This window comes from Prionailurus bengalensis, chromosome D4, assembly GCF_016509475.1.
Source record: "Prionailurus bengalensis isolate Pbe53 chromosome D4, Fcat_Pben_1.1_paternal_pri, whole genome shotgun sequence".
Lineage (NCBI taxonomy): Eukaryota > Metazoa > Chordata > Mammalia > Carnivora > Felidae > Prionailurus > Prionailurus bengalensis.
The window spans coordinates 86,366,967-86,385,849 of record NC_057359.1 but is presented as its reverse complement, the minus strand read 5'-3'; the positions used below and the strand labels follow the sequence as shown (position 1 = coordinate 86,385,849).

Below are 18,883 nucleotides of genomic sequence, written 5' to 3'. Positions count from 1 at the left end.
CATATAAAGATTAAGTTATTCATTCAACATCTATTGAGTACCAAGCACTAATTCATTCCTACACTAACGATAGACATAAGAACAACCAGGTTCGGAGTGCCTGGGGTGGCTCAGTTGACTGAGTGTCAGACTCTTGATCTAGGCTCAGGTCATGAGCTCACAGTTCATGGGATCGAGCCCCAGGCGTGGGGCTCTGTGCTGGTAGCACCAAGGCTGCTTGGGCTTCTCTCTCTTCCCGCCTCTCTCTGCCCCTCCCCCACTCACACACACACTCGCTCAAACTAAATAAACTTAAAAACAAAAGAGTAAGACCAGGTTTTACTCTACCCTCCAAGAACTTCTGGTCTAGCTGGGCAAGGCTAACAACAAAGAAGTATAATACACTGAGCATATCCTGTGTGGGGGAAGTGACAGGGGGGTGACAGGGAAAACTTGGGGTTAGCAGAGAAAGCTCCTCAGCATTGTCTATGTCCATCACAACAATATGAGTGTCCCATATTTTAGTCTCCCATGGTTCTAGCGGGCTGTGAACAAACACTGCTGAATGAACAGCTTAAAGTTGACCTACCTCCTCTACTTCTGTTGTGCCTGTACCTACTGCCGCTCTAAAACTTAACTCAAAAAGATGCGACAAGAATGGGTCGCCTGGATGGCTCAGTCGGTTAAGCTTCCCACTTCGGCTCAGGTCATGATCTCATGGATGTTGAGTTCGAGCCCCGCGTCGGGCTCTGTGCTGACAGCTCGGGGCCTGGAGCCTGCTTCTGATTCTGTGTTTCCCTCTCTTTCTGCCCCTTCCCCACTAGCACTCGGTCTCTCTCCCTCTCTCCCTCTCTCCCTCTCTCTCTCTCTCTCTCTCTCTCTCTCAAAAATACACATTAAAAAAAAATGTGACAAGAAGCCAAAAACTACATTTATCTTGCTGTCCACTGTATATCCTTCACTCATTCATTTAATAAACATTTACTGATGGCTGATTGTGAGTCAGCCACTGCTCTTGGCATGGAGTACAGTGGTGAACATGTAAGATAAAGACCCTGCTCTCCTGGAAGTCACATTCGAGTGGATGAAACAATCAAAGAAATGCAAAAACCCCCACACGAACAAAACAAAAAACTGAACCAGATCTTTCAATTCATTTTAAATGCTACAAGAAAATAAAACGAGGAAATATGATCATCAACAGTATCAGGTGTTAATAATTTAAATTGGGAAGACCAGGCTGTGTAGGGGACATGTTGGTTTAAAAAAATCTTTATTTTATTTTATTTTTAGAGAAAGAAACACTAAAAACCTCATTCAAAATTGGGAGCCAGAATTAACCTGTGTCATTTACAAAGAATTGCAATTATATTTTTTCCCAAAATTTATACACAGCTCAATTGTGCTGGGGCGCCTGGGTGACTCAGTCAGTGAAGTGTCCGACTTCAGCTCAGGTCATGATTTCACAGTTCGTGGGTTTGATCCCCACATCAGGCTCTGTGCTGACAGCTTGCTTCAGATTTGGTGTCTCTCTCTCTCTCTTCCCCTCCCCGGTTCACACTCTCTCTCAAAAATAAACATTTAAAAAAAATTTTTTTAAAAGAAAAAAGAGAAAGAACAGATGCTGTTCACACATTCACCAATTTTATATAAAACTGATTTGATTTTCATAAGCAGTGGCTTTGCTTTACTTCAGTAAAGAAATTTTGGCCATATTGGGGCGCCTGGGTGGCTCAGTTGGTTGAGCGTCTGACTTTGGCTCAGGTCATGATCTCACGGTCCGTGAGTTCGAGCCCCGAGTCAGGTTCTGTGCCGACAGCTTGGAGCCTGGCGCCTAGTTCTGATTCTGTGTCTCCCTCTCTCTCTGTCCCTCCCCTGCTCGCTCTCTGTCTTTCTATCAAAATTTAATAAACATTAAAAACAATTTTAAGACATTTTGGCCATATTGCATTCATGATTTTTTTTTATTTTATTTTATTTTTTTTTTTAGCCTTTATGCTGCTTCTAAAAAAGGGAACGGCTACTAAGGAGCTACCTGCATGAACACAGGTCCTGGCAAAAGGATGCAAAAACTTGCTTCTATAACACTTAGGGTTTTTGTCTCAAAGGCACAATATTCAAATCCAACATTTGAAAGAATGTAACATGTAACGTAACATTCTGTATTTCAAAACCCTTTAAAATGGCTTCTGGAAGGAAACTGTATGTATAGAGTAACAAAGGTAGTTATTTTTTACAAACGTTGCAAGTAAATGGACATGAGGTTTTAAAAAATTAATTAACACTGATTTTGGCAAGTCATTTAACTGCTATGAGCCTCCATTTCTTTCCCACAGGTAAAATGACATTAGAGGATCCCTCATGGGTCCTCTTCCAGCCCTAAATGCCTTGATTCTCCTAAGGAAATAGAAATGTATATGATTCAGAAACTTTATGCATGAGGAAGGCAGGTGTTATTGTGGGCACTTTTTAAAAAGTGCTCATTTGGGGTTCAGTTTTTATGACAATTTTCTTCTGATGCTATAGGTGAGGTAAGGGTGTAAAACAAGTGAGAATATTTCCTATATACCAACAGAAAACATGGGGAAGGAAAACAGTTATGATGTTCAGAAGGAACGCTACCCGGCCTTAAATGTTGGACGGGAGAGCCCTATAATAATAGAATCACTGGAAAGGAAACTGTAATTTCCACTTTTATTCTATTTCCTTTTTTATCCTCTCGTGCAGGGAAAAGTCCAGCTTTAATTTTCTAAATCCGAAAGAGGTACCGAAAGTCACGGAAATCCCTACACGTTTTTTTATTAAAGACAGGGCCAAAATATTGAAGAGGCACTATCTGCCTACACCAATCATCAATCTTACTTAGCGCCGAGGACGCCGTTTCCAAATATTATCACCACCAGCCCTCACTCCGCTGCAGCCGACACTCACCAACATCCATTTTTAAAAATCCATTTACGCTGAGCCTTTCATCCAAACCCATCAACAACCATTTCCCTGCAACCGTGGTTTGGACTGCCCGAAACGTCCAGCCAAGCCAGGGCTGAGTCCTGCCAACAGGGAGACTGCAGACTGCGGTGCTGGGCAGGGCAGGGCCGCTCCTCCCGCCGCACGCCAAAGCTTTCCGCCTCTCCCGAGTGATTTAAGAGGGTTCGGGACCCAGATAAGACCCCGCCCTTGCAGCCACGACCCCGGAACGGGAGGAGGAGAGAGGCGGCCTCAGCCCTGCAGAGCCAAGCCTTTGGAAAAACAGGCAGCTCCTCCCCAGCGGCCAGCGGCGGCCCAGGCTGGGCGAGCGGCGCGTCGGAGCCGGTGCGCGCCCAGCGGCTCCCAGGTGGGTCTCCGCAGCCGGGGAGCGCGGCCCGGGCTCCCGGAGGGGGTGGGGGTGGCGGCGCGGGCCGCGATCTCGCCCGTCACGATTCACCCAGCAGAGTGGGAAAGAGGGAGGGACTGGAGGCAGAAGACGGAATGGAATCAGGGAGCTCGGGGAATAAAGAAGGAAGGGGAGAAGGGAAGGGGGGGAGGTGGTGGGGGTGAAGAACGGGGGTGCAGGGGAGGGTGATGGGTGAGGAAGGGGAGGGTGATGGGCTGCAGGGGATACAGGCGAGGCGAAGGGGAGGGATGGGGTGCTCGGGGTGAAGGGGGAGGAAGAAGGAATGGCGTGAAGGGGGATGGGGTGAAAGAGAAATGGGGGCGAGGAGGGAGCGATGGGGTGAAGGGGGATGCGAGTAAAGAGGGAAGAGAGGAGTGGGGATGAAGAGGAGGGATGGGGTGAACAGGGGAGGGGTGGGATGCAGGGGGAGGAATGCGGGAAGCGGAGAGCGGGGGAAGCAGGGAAGCGGGCGCGGGCCGCTGGAGGCCAGGAGGGACTTCCCTGCGAGGAGGGCGGCGCCGAAATAACGGGACCCTCCCAGCCCGGAGCCCCCGGTCGGGCGGGGCGAGCCGCCGGCGTGGAGGCCAGGCGCCGCGGCAGGTACGGCGCCCCGCTCCTGCCGGGCAGCCGCAGCCCTCGCCTGCGGGAGGACCCCGACTCCACTTACTCTCTCCGACCACGGCTTTGAGGCCAATGGGGGCCATCGTGCCGCGCGACTCTTCGGGCACCGAGTCTCCTCAAGCGACGCCCGCGGACACGGCGCCTCCCCAGGTCAGCGCGCTCTGCTGGCCGCAGCCCTCCGCTCCGCAGCCTCGCTCGGGCTCGACTGAAGCGCGGACTCGGCGCGGAGGCGCGACGCGAACCAGAGCGAGGCTGCCGACCTGCCGTCGCGCGCGCGGGGCCGGTCGGGGGCGGGGCCTCGTGCCAGCCGTCCCCGTCACCCGCGCGCCTCCGCCAATCGCACTGCGGCCCGGGGGCTCGGCCCCGCCCGCCGAGATGCGGCTGGGCGCGAGGCGGTTCCCGGCTGGCGCGAAAGCCGCGCCCTCCCCCTCACCTCACGCGCCGCGCGCACCCGGCCAGTCGCGCGCTCCCAGGGCGCAGGGTCCTAAAGTCTCCGCCGCCGCCTCCGCACCTGGCCACCGGCTACTGACGAGCTCCGTCGTCCTGAAACCGCGTTACGTCCTGTCTTTCCTCTTTCTGGGAACCCTCCATCCCCCCCCCTTGCCCACATTAGGAACTCAGAGCCCCCTAACCACAACATAACTGGAGGTTTATCGACGTTATCTTTCTCCCGGTACCTATATCCACATAGCCACCATTCACTGAGCTCTTGTGTGTCAGGCTCCATGCTGAGCGTCTGACTGCATCATCTCATCAAATCCCCAGTAATTAAGCATTGTTTTTAATCTCCATTCTCAGATGGAAAAAAAAAAAACAAAAACTGAGGCTACGAGAATTGAGCACTAGAGTTGCTCTCCGGCTGTGTAATAGTCACTGACAAATATTTACTGGTCTCCCACCACTACTACATACAAGCTACTATTCTGGGCACTGGAACTGCAGCCATGTACAATACAGACACCTATCCAAGTCTCTGGGCACTCAAAGGCTAGAAAATGCTTTTTTTTTTTTTAATAAGACTTCACTTTTTAATGTTTATTTATTTTGTGAGAGAGAGAGAGAGAGAGAGAGAGAGAGAGAGAGAGACAGCGAGTGGGTGAGGGGCAGAGAGAGAGGGAGACACAGAATCCCAAGCAGGCTCCAGGCTCTGAGCTGTCGGCACAGACCCTGAGATCATGACCTGAGCCGAAGTCGATGCTTAACCAACTGAGCCACCCAGGCGCCCCATAAGACTTCATTTTTAAATAATGTCCACACCCAGTGTGGGGCTCCAACCCACAGCCCTGAGATCAAGAGTCGCATGCTCTATGGACTAAGCCAGCGAGGCACCCTGCAAAGACTAGAAATTTCTAAGTGCCAAATCTGATAGGAACATGCTGCAGGACGTCTCAGGTCTCAGCATCTCCTTACAGGAGTCCATGTTACCAAAGTGATCCCAGGTCAGTTTTGGGTGGACTTTCTTTGTTGATGAGGGAGGTTACTTTTCAAATGTGGCACAGGACTCACCTCTGACCTCAAAGAAAAGCGAATGAGTTGAGCCAATTAAAAACCAAAAAGGACAGAAGAGCTAATGTTCATAAAATCAGTGAATACTCATTAAAATTTTGGAACAACTCTGTGAGCTAAGTCCTCTTAATATTATTAAAAATAGGGGGCCCGGGTGGCTCAGTTGGTTAAGTGACTGACTCTTGATTTCAGCTCAGGTCATGATCTCACAGTTGTTGAGTTCAAGCCCGGCATCCGGCTCCTCGCTGCCAGTGTGGAGCCTGCTCAAGATTGTCTCTCTCCCTCTCCCCCTCCCCCCCACCCAAAATAAATAAACTTAAAAAAAAAAGGTAATAATATTTACAGATGAAGATACTGAGATTCAGATAAGTGCTTTGCTAGTAAGCGACAAAGACCCAATTCCAGAATCTCAATTCTGAATCATTATTTTATACTGAGCAACAGCTAAAGAAGCTGAGGCCAAAGGAGGACTTTGCAGAGGTCCTGCACAATGAACAATGGCAGAGCCAGGACAACAGGCCACACTTCGAGTTCTGCTATCAGCCCCAGGGCAGGAAGATGTGACCACCCTCTCATTCCCACCCCAATCTACCCCAACAGAACTTTCACATGCCTATCATTTTCCAGTCTAGGCTCTGCCTTTTACCCAAGGTATTAATAGTCTCAGGGTGCATTCAGAGGAGGAGATAATTTGTAACTGTGAGGGAGCCGAGGATGCACTTTAATGCTGCATGCACCCCCACCCCCACCCCCACCCCTTAGCCAGCAGAGACTGCCCTCAAGGAGCCAGTATTCTAGCTGAGGAAACAAGACAGGAATCAAGAAGTCAGACACAGCATTGAGTCACTGTCCTAATAAGTGCTGAAGCAGGACAGGGGCTGTGAGAATGAGTGACAGAGCACCTGACTCAGTGGACCTGGTGTGGTACAGTCAGGGCAGGCCTCCTTACATGAGTAACAGGGAGCAAGAGAGTGCTGGGAGAGTGTCCCAGAAAATGCAAAAACCAAGTGCCAGAAAAGAGTGTGGCTTTTCCAGGATCGGAGAGGGGACCTGTGTGACTGGAGGAGAGTCTGACGGGCAGGATAGAGAGGAAAACCCCCAGGAGTAGGCCTCACTGCAGGGCTCCAGGACATTTTGGTAGCCTGGGATCTGTGTGGGGACTTCCTCAGAGGTCACAGGCAAAAATATATATATATAGCAGCTTGTTATTTTCTGCAGAAGGAAGGACAAAAAAAGAAATCTTTTCCTGTAGATGTGTACCTGAGATGTTCACTAGGGATGGCAAAAATCAGAACGGATGTTATTCTAAATTTTTTTTTTCAACGTTTATTTATTTTTGGGACAGAGAGAGACAGAGCATGAACGGGGGAGGGGCAGAGAGAGAGGGAGACACAGAATCGGAGACAGGCTCCAGGCTCTGAGCCATCAGCCCAGAGCCCGACGCGGGGCTCGAACTCACGGACCGCAAGATCGTGACCTGGCTGAAGTCGGAGTACGGATGTTATTCTAAATAGGATGGTTGAAAAAGCAGGTGGGGTGACAGTCTGTGAACTCACCCAGGAACCCAACCTCAGGGTGGTAGATTGGAATCTTCCTGGATGTGGAATCCAAGACCTGGCATGAGACCTCTTTGACATCTCTGAGCCTTGCTTTCCAAGTCTGTGAAACAAAGACAGGAAAACTTCTTGGCCTCAGAGAGGCCAGCAAGATGACCTACATGCTAAGGTAAAATCCCCCTTTGCTCTGTATTCCTTATTTGCGTATACATTTGATACATCCCAGGCACCACGCAAAGGGCTCTCATGAATTTTCACTATAGCCCCATGAGGTCAGTGCTCTCATTATTTAATTTTCCTCGTGCATAGGGAGGTCAAGTCACTTGCCCAAGGTCACGTGGCTCTAAGCGCAGACCCGGGACTCGTGCTCTGACTTCCTGATGCCCAGGGAAGAACGTCCAACACCCAGTCGCGGTCCCAGTGTCATGACCTAAGGAGAAGGGTTGGCTGTGTAGACTGTTTGCTGGAAGAGTAGCAACAAACGGAACTTGGATCTCTAGGGAATACGTAAGCAGCCAGCCCAGCCTGAGCGCGGGGCGGGGCTGCGGCCGCAGGAAGAGCTGGGATGGTCCGCTGCCCGGCAGGTGCGCTTGCAGCTGCGCATGCGCGGCCTGCAGGCTCTGCAGAGCCCTGGTGCGGACCAGCCGCTGGGGGTAGGCAGAGTCCTGTGATTTACGCACGGGTCATGTGACGGCAGAGAGCCTGTTTGTGGCTTGGCCACTGCACCAACAGGAGATAAGCAGGTGGGGGGATGGATGCAGAGTGGAGCGCTGGAGGTTTGGGATAAGGACGGGGAACAGCGTGGAGTGACCAAAGGAGGGGAGAGAGGGACAGACGAGCCAGAATAGGCAATGGGGCAGACCAAGTTGAGACGGAAGAAATGGGGTACAGTTGCTGCCACGAAACCTGGTTATACTGTGGATCCAGTGGCTTGGGTCCCCCGCATACCCAGGGCCTGTTGGAGAGCCCTGGGTCCAGGTCCAGGCCTCTTCTCCGATGGTCTCCGAGCTTGCACCTACCTCCCTTTTTTAAGCTGCATCATCAGTTGCATTTTTCCATGTTAACCCCCACCCGTTCTCATGAACACTGGGCATTTAGATTCCCCTACATTATTTTATTTATTTAAAAAAAAATTTTTTAATGTTTTTATTTTGTTTCTGAGAGAGACAAGGGTGTGAGCAGGGGAGGGGCAGAGAAAGGGGGAGACAACAGAATCTGAAGCAGACTCCAGGTTCTGAGCTGTCGACACAGAGCCTGACAAGGGGCTCGAACTCAAGGATTCTGAGATCATGACCTGAGCTGAAGTCCCATGCTTAACCCAGTGAGCCACCCAGGCACCCTGTGGTTTCTGCTACATTCTTTTAGAAGCAGTTTCTAGGGGCACCTGGGTGGCTCAGTCGGTTAAGCATCCGACTTCAGCTCAGGTCATGATCTCACACTCTGTGGTCGAGCCTGTCGTGGGGCTCTGTGCAGACAGCTCGGAGCCTGGAGCCTGTCTCAGATTCTGTGTCTCCCTCTCTCTCTGCCCCTCCCCTGCTCATGCTCTGTCTCTCTCTGTCTCAAAAATAAATAAAAACATTTTTAAAAATGTAAAAAAAAGCAGTTTCTAAAGAATTAAACAAAATAATATTTACAAGATTTTTTACCTAGGACTGGGAACCTAGTCAGGACCCAGTGCATGTTAGCTATTAATATCCTTAAAAGTGACATAACATGAGTCTGTGTCTTGCCTCTTTTGCTGCTGTGGATTCATTGGCAGAGAATGAAAAAGTAATTGTCTCCATTGCAGCCACCCACTGTCCCAGCACCTACAAAGAGCCGCTGGGCTTGGAGTTCTTGAGTTTGGTAGATCCTTGCCCCCAAGAGTGAGTTAACAGATTTTTGTATTTGAGGTCAGAAAATAATATCAAAAGGGCTTTGTTTTCAAAGTCTAGGCCAGGGTCTCAAATTCAAAGGACTGTAGAGGCCATGCAGAGGTGAGGACACCACAGATAAGACAACTGCAGACCATATACCTTGCCCAGAGGGGAGTCCTTACTCAGCTCCAATCAACAGTTTCCATGCGGCGACCTAGAATCTTGACTGTAGGAATTGTGACATCTCCCAATGGTTAAGTATCACAGTGGACTAAAAAATAATCTTTAGGGGTGCCTAGGTGGCGCATTGGTTTGGTCATGCAACTCTTGATTTTTGATCAGGTCACGATCTCATGGTTGGTGAGTTCAAGCCCTACATCAGGCTCTGTGCTGATAGCATGGAGCCTGCTTGGGATTTTCTCTGTTTGCTCCCCGCCCCCCACTCATGTTTTCTCTCTCTCTCTCTCTCTCTCTCTCTCTCTCTCTCAGAATAAAAATAAATTAAAAAAAAAAAAGATTAGGGGCACCTGGGTGGCTCAGTCGATTAAGCAGCTGACTTCAGCTCAGGTCATGATCTCATGGTCTGTGAGTTCCAGCCCTGCGTTGGGCTCTGTGCTAACAGCTCAGAGCCTGGAGCCTTGCTTCTGATTCTGTGTCTCCGTCTCTCTCTGCCCCTCTTCCCCTGCTTGCCCTCTGTCTCGCCCTTTTTCAAAAATAATAAACATTAAAAATTTTTTAATAAATAAATAAGAAAGATTTTTTTTTAAATTTTTTTTTCAACGTTTTATTTTATTTTTGGGACAGAGAGAGACAGAGCATGAACGGGGGAGGGGCAGAGAGAGAGGGAGTCACAGAATCGGAAACAGGCTCCAGGCTCTGAGCCATCAGCCCAGAGCCCGACGCGGGGCTCGAACTCACGGACCGCGAGATCGCGACCTGGCTGAAGTCGGACGCTTAACCGACTGCGCCACCCAGGCGCCCCAAGAAAGATTATTTTTTAATAACACCACATTGGCCAAACATCGGAGGGACACATCCGGCCCCCAAGCCACCTGCATCCAAACTCTGAGGGACTAATACCTCCTCCCAAAGGGGAAAGGTTGGGTTCTGCCATGCAATAGGTTCCCAGAGAGGCACTGGATTTTACCCTGCTCACATAGAGTCCCATGGGGGGCAGGGCTCTGGACAGGGGCAGCGGTGGTGTGAATGCTTCCCACGCAGTCTTGACGGTCAAGAAAGAGTCCCTCTGCTCAGCCTGGCTCTGCGGCAGAGATTAGGGCCAGCCACTTTTGAATGAACTGGTGAACCCTTCAGAGGAAGCCTCCATGGACAGCTGATAGGGGCAGTTCAGACTTGCCTGGACTGTGAAAACCGTAGGAACAAGGAAAGAGCTACTCCCAAATGCCAGATACGAGAAGTCCCAGTGACCTCAGCCAGTGGGGGCTTAAAGCTGGGTTTATTCTGATTTAGAAAAATAAAGAAATGTGGCATTTTTTACATTGTGGATATCAGAGAACAATTGGTATCTTTTACACTTTACGCTTTACGTTAAATTGTCGTAAGATCCCAGAGGAAGGATAGTTTTATTTAGGTGTGTTTTGCTTCTGGCCAGTTTGGCCAGAAAGATTCGTGGAAGAAGTAGCCTTTGAGCTGAGTCCAGAAGCCGAGGAGAGGAAGATCGAATCCAATCAAAGAAAAGAGCATAGACCCGTGGTTCCCAAACTGTGTGCTCAGGCACCCCGGGGTGCCACAGCAAATTAACAGGAGCATAGTAAAATATTTTAAATTCTGGAGAGAAACAATGTCATCTGTTGGACCCTGTGAAAACTAGTAGCTGGAAATAGTTAACAATTTCAGCATTAAACTTTACTACATTCTTTTCTAGGACATTGTATCTTTGTAAATGTGGGTTTTCATCAATTGATGTGACAAGAAGCAAATAACTCCTGTAAATCAAGGTGGAACAGGAAATGAGAGTTGATGTCCGATGTCCCATGTGATTGCAAGGTCTGAGAAGATGCACAAATACCATTAGTGACTAATGGTAGTTACTTAAGAATTATTTATTTTTATTACTTTTTTACGTTTGTTTATTTTGAGAGAGAGAATCCCAGGCAGGGGCAGAGCCACACACGGGGCTCACGAATTGTGTGATCATAACCTGAGTGGAAATCAGGAATCAGACACTTAACCATCTGAGCCACCCAGGCGCCCCCTAAGAATTATTTTAAAATAGGGGCGCCTGGGTGGCTCAGTCGGTTAAGCGTCCGACTTCAGCTCAGGTCATGATCTCGGCGTCTGTGAGTTCAAGCCCCGCCTCCAGCTCTGTGCTGACAGCTCAGTCTGGAGCCCGCTTCGGATTCTGTTTCCCGATCTCTCTGCCCTCCCCCACACATGCTCTGTCTCTCAAAAATAAATAAACATTAAAAAATAATAAAAAATAAGGATTATCTTTTCTTTCTCTCCCTGTCTTCTGCACCTCCCCTGACTCTACAAAAAAGGGGGTAGGGACCGAGCAAAAGGAGCAGACACCGAAGGAGGCAGAAGGGAAAAGGCCAGAGAAGTATGGGTGAGCCAGGAGTGCACAAAGCCAGGAGACCCAACACCACATCATGCTGCAAAGCTCCAGTAAAAATGAAAAACTTCCAGGGCACCTGGGTGGCTCAATTGGTTAAATATACAACTCTTGGTTTGGGTTCAGGTTATGATCTCACGGTTCGTGGGATCAAGCCCCGTGTCAGGCTCTGAGATGACAGCACAGAGCCTGCTTGAGATTCTCTCTCTCCCTTTCTCTCTGCCTCTCTCCTGTTCACGAACAGTCACATGCGCACATACACTCAAGAGCTCACTCTCTGTCTCTCACCCTCTCAAAATAAGTAAACTTAAAAAAAAAAAAAAGGAGGGGTGCCTGGGTGGCTCATTCTGTTAAGTATCTGACTTGGGCTCAGGTCATGATCTCACAGTTCCTGGGTTCAAGCCACGCATTGGGCTCTGCGCTGACAACTCAGAGACTGGAGTCTGCTTCAAATTCTGTGTCTCCCTCTCTCTGCCTCTCCCCTGCTTGTGCTGTCTGTCTGTCTGTCTCTCTCTCAAAAATAATAAAAAAAAAAGGGGCGCCTGGGTGGCGCAGTCGGTTAAGCGTCCGACTTCAGCCAGGTCACGATCTCGAGGTCCGTGAGTTCGAGCCCTGCATCAGGCTCTGGGCTGATGGCTCAGAGCCTGGAGCCTGTTTCCGATTCTGTGTCTCCCTCTCTCTCTGCCCCTCCCCCGTTCATGCTCTGTCTCTCTCTGTCCCCAAAATAAATAAACGTTGAAAAAAAAATTTTTTTTAAATAATATTAAAAAAAGGAAAACTGTAGTGGTTGTGGCAGTTGAAAAGTCACTGGTGACCTGGGATGTTTGTCACTGTGCAAAAAGTTGAGGACTAATTCCAAGCCTGCAAAAAGGTATGGACTTATTCTTCTGGAAGAAAGATGAAAAAAAAAAAAAAAAAAGAACAGCTAGAACCACGGATCAGGATCAAAGGCACTTTTTTGAATAGAGGAGAGCCTCTCTTTAAAAAAATTTTTTTTTAAGTTTATTTATTTATTTTGAGAGATAGAGAGAGCTTGCAGGGTAGAGACAGAGAGAGGGGAGAGAGACAATGCCAAGCAGGCTTCAGCCTGACTCGGGGCTCAAACTCACAAACCATGAGATCACGACCTGAGCCGAAATCGCGTCGGATGCTTAACCGACTAAACCATCCAGGTGCCCGGAACCTCTCTTTTTTTTTTTTTTTTTTTTTTTAAATTTTTTTTCAACGTTTATTTATTTTTGGGACAGAGAGAGACAGAGCATGAACGGGGGAGGGGCAGAGAGAGAGGGAGACACAGAATCGGAAACAGGCTCCAGGCTCCGAGCCGTCAGCCCAGAGCCCGACGCGGGGCTCGAACTCCCGGACCGCGAGATCGTGACCTGGCTGAAGTCGGACGCTTAACCGACTGCGCCACCCAGGCGCCCCCGGAACCTCTCTTTTTTTTTAAACAAAACATTTTAACAACACAGAAAAGTAATAAAGCAAATTCCCATGTGCCCCTTCCCCAAGAATAAAGAACAGTTAATGTTTTGTTTCAGAATTTTGTTTGTTTATAGAAAAATAGATCCGGTTATATAACGTGGAATCCTTTTCCTCCTGAAACCCCGCTAAAGAAATAGCAGGGGGATGATAAGAAGTTAAAATCCACAAGGACACAAAGAACAGAAAAAGGAGGGAATGGGAGATGAGCGACAGAAGTCTGGAAGATGAACAGCACGTAATTCATGACTGCGGAGAAAAGAGGAAGTGGAAACATGAATCTTCAAAAAGAGACCAGCGGGCTCAACCACAGGACCTTGGAACGGCTCAGGATTCATTGGTACCACGTCCTTCCACAGGTAGGAGTGAGGGACGGGGCTGAAAATGAGGACTGGTAAAGAAAAGGAGCAGTCCTGCCACCAGGTCCCCTCCCTCACCCTGCATAGCCAGGTGGCTACCCCTCCCCCCGGCAGAACAGTGTTGAGGAGGTGGGGGAGGGAGGAGGGGGAGGAGGGGGAGGAGGGGGAACAGGAGGGGGAATAAGAGGATGAGGACAACTAGCATATGTGGGACATACTATATGTCAATCACTTTTCCAAGCTCTCCACATTTATCAATTCATTGAACCCTAATGGTCACCTGTGAGTTATTTACTATTATTATCCTCATTTTACAGATGAGGAAACCAAGCCGTTCGTCCGAGCTCTCACAGCCAACCAGAGAAAGGATCCAAACCATGCCATGTGGTGAGCAGCACAGAATACAGTACTCTGTGGTTTGGACTTCATTTCTCTCTCCATGAGACCCATGGAAGGTTTTCAAATATGGGAGAGACATTTATTTATTTATTTATTTATCCATTTAACATTTAAGAAATATGCATCAGGTGCCTGTGGTGTGCTGGGCACTCTGCCAGGCGCTGAGCACTCCGGGGTGACCAAATGCAGGGCCGAGTACTCTGCCAGGGCAGGAACGGGGATCCCGCCAGGGAGGCCTGCAGAGGGGCACCCGGTCCAGCCAGGGATTTGGAAAGGACTCCTGGGAAAGGCAAAGTTGAGACTTCAAGGCTGAGCTGGAGTTCACGTGGGAAAGTGGGGGCGCCCAGTGACCCACCTGTGGCCGTGTTGGCCCGGCCCACTTAGCAGCTCAGAGCAGGCTGGGTCGGAGTTGAAGGCACCCAGGGAGACTAGGGCAATAGTTCAGGTCAGAGCCAGCCATGGAGTCTCTGGGACTCTCCTGGGGACGGACACGGGAGGGGCTGAGCATAACTGAGATGAATAAAAACAGCCCCTGCCACTTCTTGGGCACCCTTGGTTGCCAAATGCTTCAAGCACAATATCTCATTTAATCTCCCTCAAAATTCTATCAGGTAGGTATGATGATTTACGCGCATTTCACGGATGCAGACACTGAGACACAGCACAGCCTGAGGCACATAGCAAAGGCTTGGCTGAACCAGGATTTGAACCAGGCGTGACTGAGCCTGAAGCCTGAACTCTTAACCACATAGTTCAGAACTTCTTTGAGCCAGACACAGAAGGATACGCTATGAGTCCATGCATATAAAGCTTCAAGAACAGTCTAATCTATGATGGTAGAGCTCAGGTTAATGACTTTCTCATGGGGATGGAAGGCAAGGATACTCCCTGGGAAGAGAGATGAGGGGACTCCTGAGGCTCTGTCTTTTTAAAAAAAAATTTTTAATGTTTTTACTTATTTTTCAGACAGAGAGGGACAGAGCATGAGCAGGGGAGGGGCAGAGAGAGAGGGAGACACAGAATCCGAAGCAGACATCAGGCTCTGAGCTGTCAGCACAGAGCCCGATGCGGGGCTCGAACTCACGGACTGTGAGATCATGACCTGAACTGAAGTCGGATGCCCAACCAACTGAACCACCCAGGCGCCCCTTTTTTTTAATTTTTAATTTTAAGTAAACTCCGTTTCACATGTGCGGCTTGAACTCACAACCCCAAGATCAAGAGTCACACGTTCCCCTGACTGAGCCAGCCAGGTGCCCTAATGCTCTGTGTCTTGATCTGGGTGGTGATAACTTGGGTGCATTTTTATGGAAAAGCTCACCAGGCTGTACACTGAATCATGTACTTGCTGGATGTATGCTATACTTCAATTTTTGACAAAGGACTTCCTAGAAGAAGTGCCAGTTGAAGTGAAACTGAATCATTTTGGGTGATTATTATAATCATAAACCAAATGCTTACGCCATATCAGGCATGCCATTTATTAAGTGCTTGTGACATGGTAGGCACTGTGCCAAGTGCTCTACGTGTTTCTCTTTTATTTTATTTTGACAGTGGTTCTGAGGAGGCAAATATTATCCTGCCCATTTTACAGATGAGAAAACTGAGGTCTCAAGACTGAAGTGACTTGCCTGGCTCACGCAGGAAGCGGCTTAGCCAGAATTCCAGCCCAGGTTTGTCTGACCTCCAAGTCCGTGCTCTTGACATCACCTGCTCCCACCTCCCCCTCTGGGAGTGGTGGGCCTTGGTTTACAAAGGATGAGAGAGAAGAAACCAGAGAAGGCGCTGAGCAGAGGTAGAGGCCCCTTCCAAAGCCCCATGCCTAATTTTGTTTTTTGTAATTGTGTTTTCTCTACCTTGTTTATCTTTAGTTTATTTATTTATTTTGAGAGAGAGAGAGAGAGAGACAGAGAGGACAGCGAGCAGGGGAGGGACAGAGAGAGAGGGACACGGAAAGTCCTAAGCAGGCTCTGCACTGTTAGTGTGGAGCCTGACATGGGGCTCGAACCCACAAATCGTGAGATTATAACCTGAGCCATCCAGGTGCCCCAATGTTTTCTCTTTCTTCCTTTCTTCTTCTTCTTTTTTTTTTTTTTTTTTCCACACAAAGTGTAGATCATTTATTTCCCTTCTGGCCCTGGGCTCAGTACATAGATGGCTTCTCTTCACCCTTTGGGTTGATAATTTTCTCTAGGTTGCTGCAGATGATATGATAAAGCTCAGCGTAGAAGGCCCTCAGGTCCAGCACCATGGCCCTGAGCTCCCCATAGGCTGCCTCATCTCGCTCATGTACCAGGGCCCGGTAATCCATGACCTGAGTCTCCTTAGAGGCCTTGGCCACAGCATCCCCGCGTTCTGAGAAGTACTTGGAAATGGTTGCTTGGAAGGCTTCCACTTTAGTCTTGACTGCATTCACCCTCTCCAGCACCTTCTCCTGGATTGCCACCCCAAAGTCATTTCCATCCTCTCAATCTTGGGGATCAGGTGCTGGATCCATGTGATCACCAGAATGCATTTTTCTTTGAGAGTCCACACTTCTGGCTTAACCAGGGCAAGTAGGGCCAGAACCTTCTCATTTCCAGGGAGAAAGCCACACTTAGGGACTTCTTTCTTCTCCTGCTTATCTGTTTCCATCTCATCATCCTTGGGTGGGGCGTCTGGGATGGGGATGTCTAGTGGGGCCCGGAGAGAGGCCGGGTCAGCCACATTGAGGGAGTCCTCTTGCAAGAGTTGATTCAGGTATATGATTTTCTGTGGCAAGAATCTGTAGAGGAATTCCTCTGCCTCCTGAAAAAGATTTTGCCTGAAGATATCCACCTGTTTGCGGGCTTCCCCGCTCAGGCGCACCCCACAAGGCTTGGCCATGCTGCTCCAGTTGCAAGATCTCCGGTCTCCCCCTTTCTTCTTTTTTTTAACGTTCATTTATTTTTGAGAGAGAGAGAATGTGAGCAGCGGAGGAGCAGAGAGAGAGAGAGAGAGAGGGAGTCAGAGAACCCAAAGCAGGCTCCGTGCTGTCGGCACAAAGCCCGACGTGGGGCTCGAACCCATGAACCGTGAGATCATAACCTGAGCCGAAGTTGGCCACTCAACCTACTGAGCCACCCAGGCACCCCAAATGTTTTATTGTTTAAAGGGAGCCCCCCATACTGTCGAAGCCTCAAGGTTCTACCTGCAAAACTTGGGTCTGCCCAGCTCTGAGTGTGGCTGGGAGGATGGCTGCTCTAGATTAGAATCTAGAGTGTTATTTAGCAATACCTTAACTCCCACTCCAGCTCATGACGGGGTGCCCTGGGATCCTCATCACATGCCACCCCCCTCACCAGTATCCTGTCAAGCAGACCCTGAAAATCTCTCAGTAGCCTAAAAAAAGCAGGATTGCCCGCCCCTCCCAACTCCCAATTAAACACAGGCTGTCTTTCTGGCCCCTCCAGCTTCCTGTCTCCTCTCCACGCCCCTCCTCCCTCTCCCTCCTCTCTTTGTCTGCTGTCTTTCCACCTCCGCTTTCCCCCACTCACCCCTCTCCCTGACAGCAGCCGACTTCTGCCTTACTCCAGGGAGAGTCAGGACCCAGAGTCCTCCCCACCCTGGTTCAGACCCAGCAGGGGGACTCAGGAGTCCAGCACTCACAGTCTGGTCCTGCTCCGTTGGGTGACTCTGGCCAGTCACTTTTTCCCTCTGGACATCAGTTTCCCCACTTTCCATTTATGCATAGCCTGGGCCCTGGCTCCTTGTCTTGAGTCATGCTGGGTGTCTCCAGCTCTCTCCCCGGAGTCAGGAAGCAGGTAGACAAGGGAGTCCATCTTGGGGAGCTGCCTCCCCTCTTCACCAGCTGCCCACCCTGGCGGTATCTCAGGTGCCTGTCATTGGGCAAGCAGGGGAGGCAGGCTTTGATTCCTGGGTCTGATTGTCCACAAGCTCAGGGCTCATTGCTGAGACCCTCGGGGCATCCCTGTGTGGGGTCTTCTTGACCCCCAACTCCTTCTTTCTCTTCCTTCCAGGCTGTGACCCTTTCCCTAGCTGTTGATACGCAACCCCCCCCCCACCCCGACCTTAAACACATCACATCCATGCCTTGTATCCAAGAGGAGCCGTTTGAGCAGATGTTTAATATACAAAATAAAAATAGCAATTATTTTGTTGAATGGATTCCCAATAATCAAAGCCATCTGTTTCCAACATCCCACCCTGGGTCCAAAAAATGTCTGCCGCCTTCCATGACAAAAGCACGACCACCCAAGAGCTGTTTGAGCATATTTATAAGGAGTTTTCTGCCAGGATTCACTGGAAGTGTAAAAATAGCCCCACATACCCCCAACCTTTCTACTGATGGCGTCTCATGGAGGAGACAGAGCTTTGCCTTCCGGATTATGGGTTATGGCTTGCTTCCCCCCCACCTTGGTGTTTTCTTTGATTGCTTAAACAAACAAACAAACAAACAAACCTCTTTTACTCTGAAGATGAGTCTCTTGCCATTTGCACTTTTTCTATGAGACCCATATTTCACTGTCCCCCCCACTACTGCTGACCCAACTTCTTTTTTTTTTAATGTAATTTATTGTCAAATTCACTTACATACAACATCCAGTGCTCATCCCAACAAGTGCCCTCCTCAGTGCCCATCGCCCATTTTCCCCTCTCCCCCACGGCCATCCACCCTCAGTTTGTTCTCTGTATTTAAGAGTCTCTTGGGGTTTGCCTCCCTCCCTCTCTGTTTGTAACTATTTTTTCCCCTTCCCCTCCCGCATGGTCTTCTGTTAAGTTTCTCAAGATCCACATATGAGTGAAAACATGATATCTGTCCTTCTCCGACTAATTTATTTCATTCAACATAACACCTTCCAGTTCCTTCCACATTGCTGCAAATGGCATGATTTCATTCTTTCTCATTGCCACGTAGTATTCCATTGTATGTATAAACCACATCTTTTTTATCCATTCATCAGTTGATGGACATGTAGGCTCTTTCCACAATTTGGCAATTGTTGAGAGTGCTGCTATAAACATTGGGGTACAAGTGCCCCTATGCATCAGCACTCCTGTATCCCTTGGCTAAATTCCTAGTAGTGCTATTGCTGTGACCCAACTTCTGAACCTCATCATGCTGAGAGAGTGCCTGTCTCCAAACCCTCTCCTACTTCTGTGCCCATCACCGTTCCTAATTCCTGCAGTTCACCCTCCGA

At 49.2% G+C, this 18,883-nt stretch overlaps 2 protein-coding genes and 1 long non-coding RNA gene across 4 annotated transcripts in view; 1 reads left to right on the top strand and 2 right to left on the bottom strand.

The window, feature by feature from the left end:
* STXBP1 (syntaxin binding protein 1) overlaps positions 1-4,271 on the bottom strand; it is a 74,832-nt gene extending 70,561 nt beyond the window's left edge. The window contains exon 1 of one of the 2 annotated variants that reach the window (XM_043565921.1): positions 4,020-4,271. In XM_043565921.1, the coding sequence (XP_043421856.1) occupies positions 4,020-4,056 (37 nt within the window). In that variant the 5' untranslated portion in view covers positions 4,057-4,271. The remainder of the gene's footprint in view (positions 1-4,019) is intronic. The other variant, XM_043565920.1, reaches the window with a different exon arrangement.
* LOC122474788 lies at positions 2,944-14,689 on the top strand. Its single transcript, XR_006295012.1, has 4 exons — positions 2,944-3,313; positions 10,777-10,925; positions 13,080-13,304; positions 13,622-14,689. It is a non-coding gene; the product is annotated as an uncharacterized LOC122474788 (long non-coding RNA).
* Positions 14,690-15,775: 1,086 nt separating this feature from the next.
* Positions 15,776-16,660, bottom strand: LOC122474579 (proteasome activator complex subunit 2-like). Its single transcript, XM_043565545.1, is given in 2 exon segments — positions 15,776-16,170; positions 16,173-16,660. Coding segments are annotated over 2 exon segments (777 nt in total). The 5' UTR covers positions 16,626-16,660; the 3' UTR covers positions 15,776-15,846.
* Between the last annotated feature and the right edge of the window lie 2,223 nt (positions 16,661-18,883).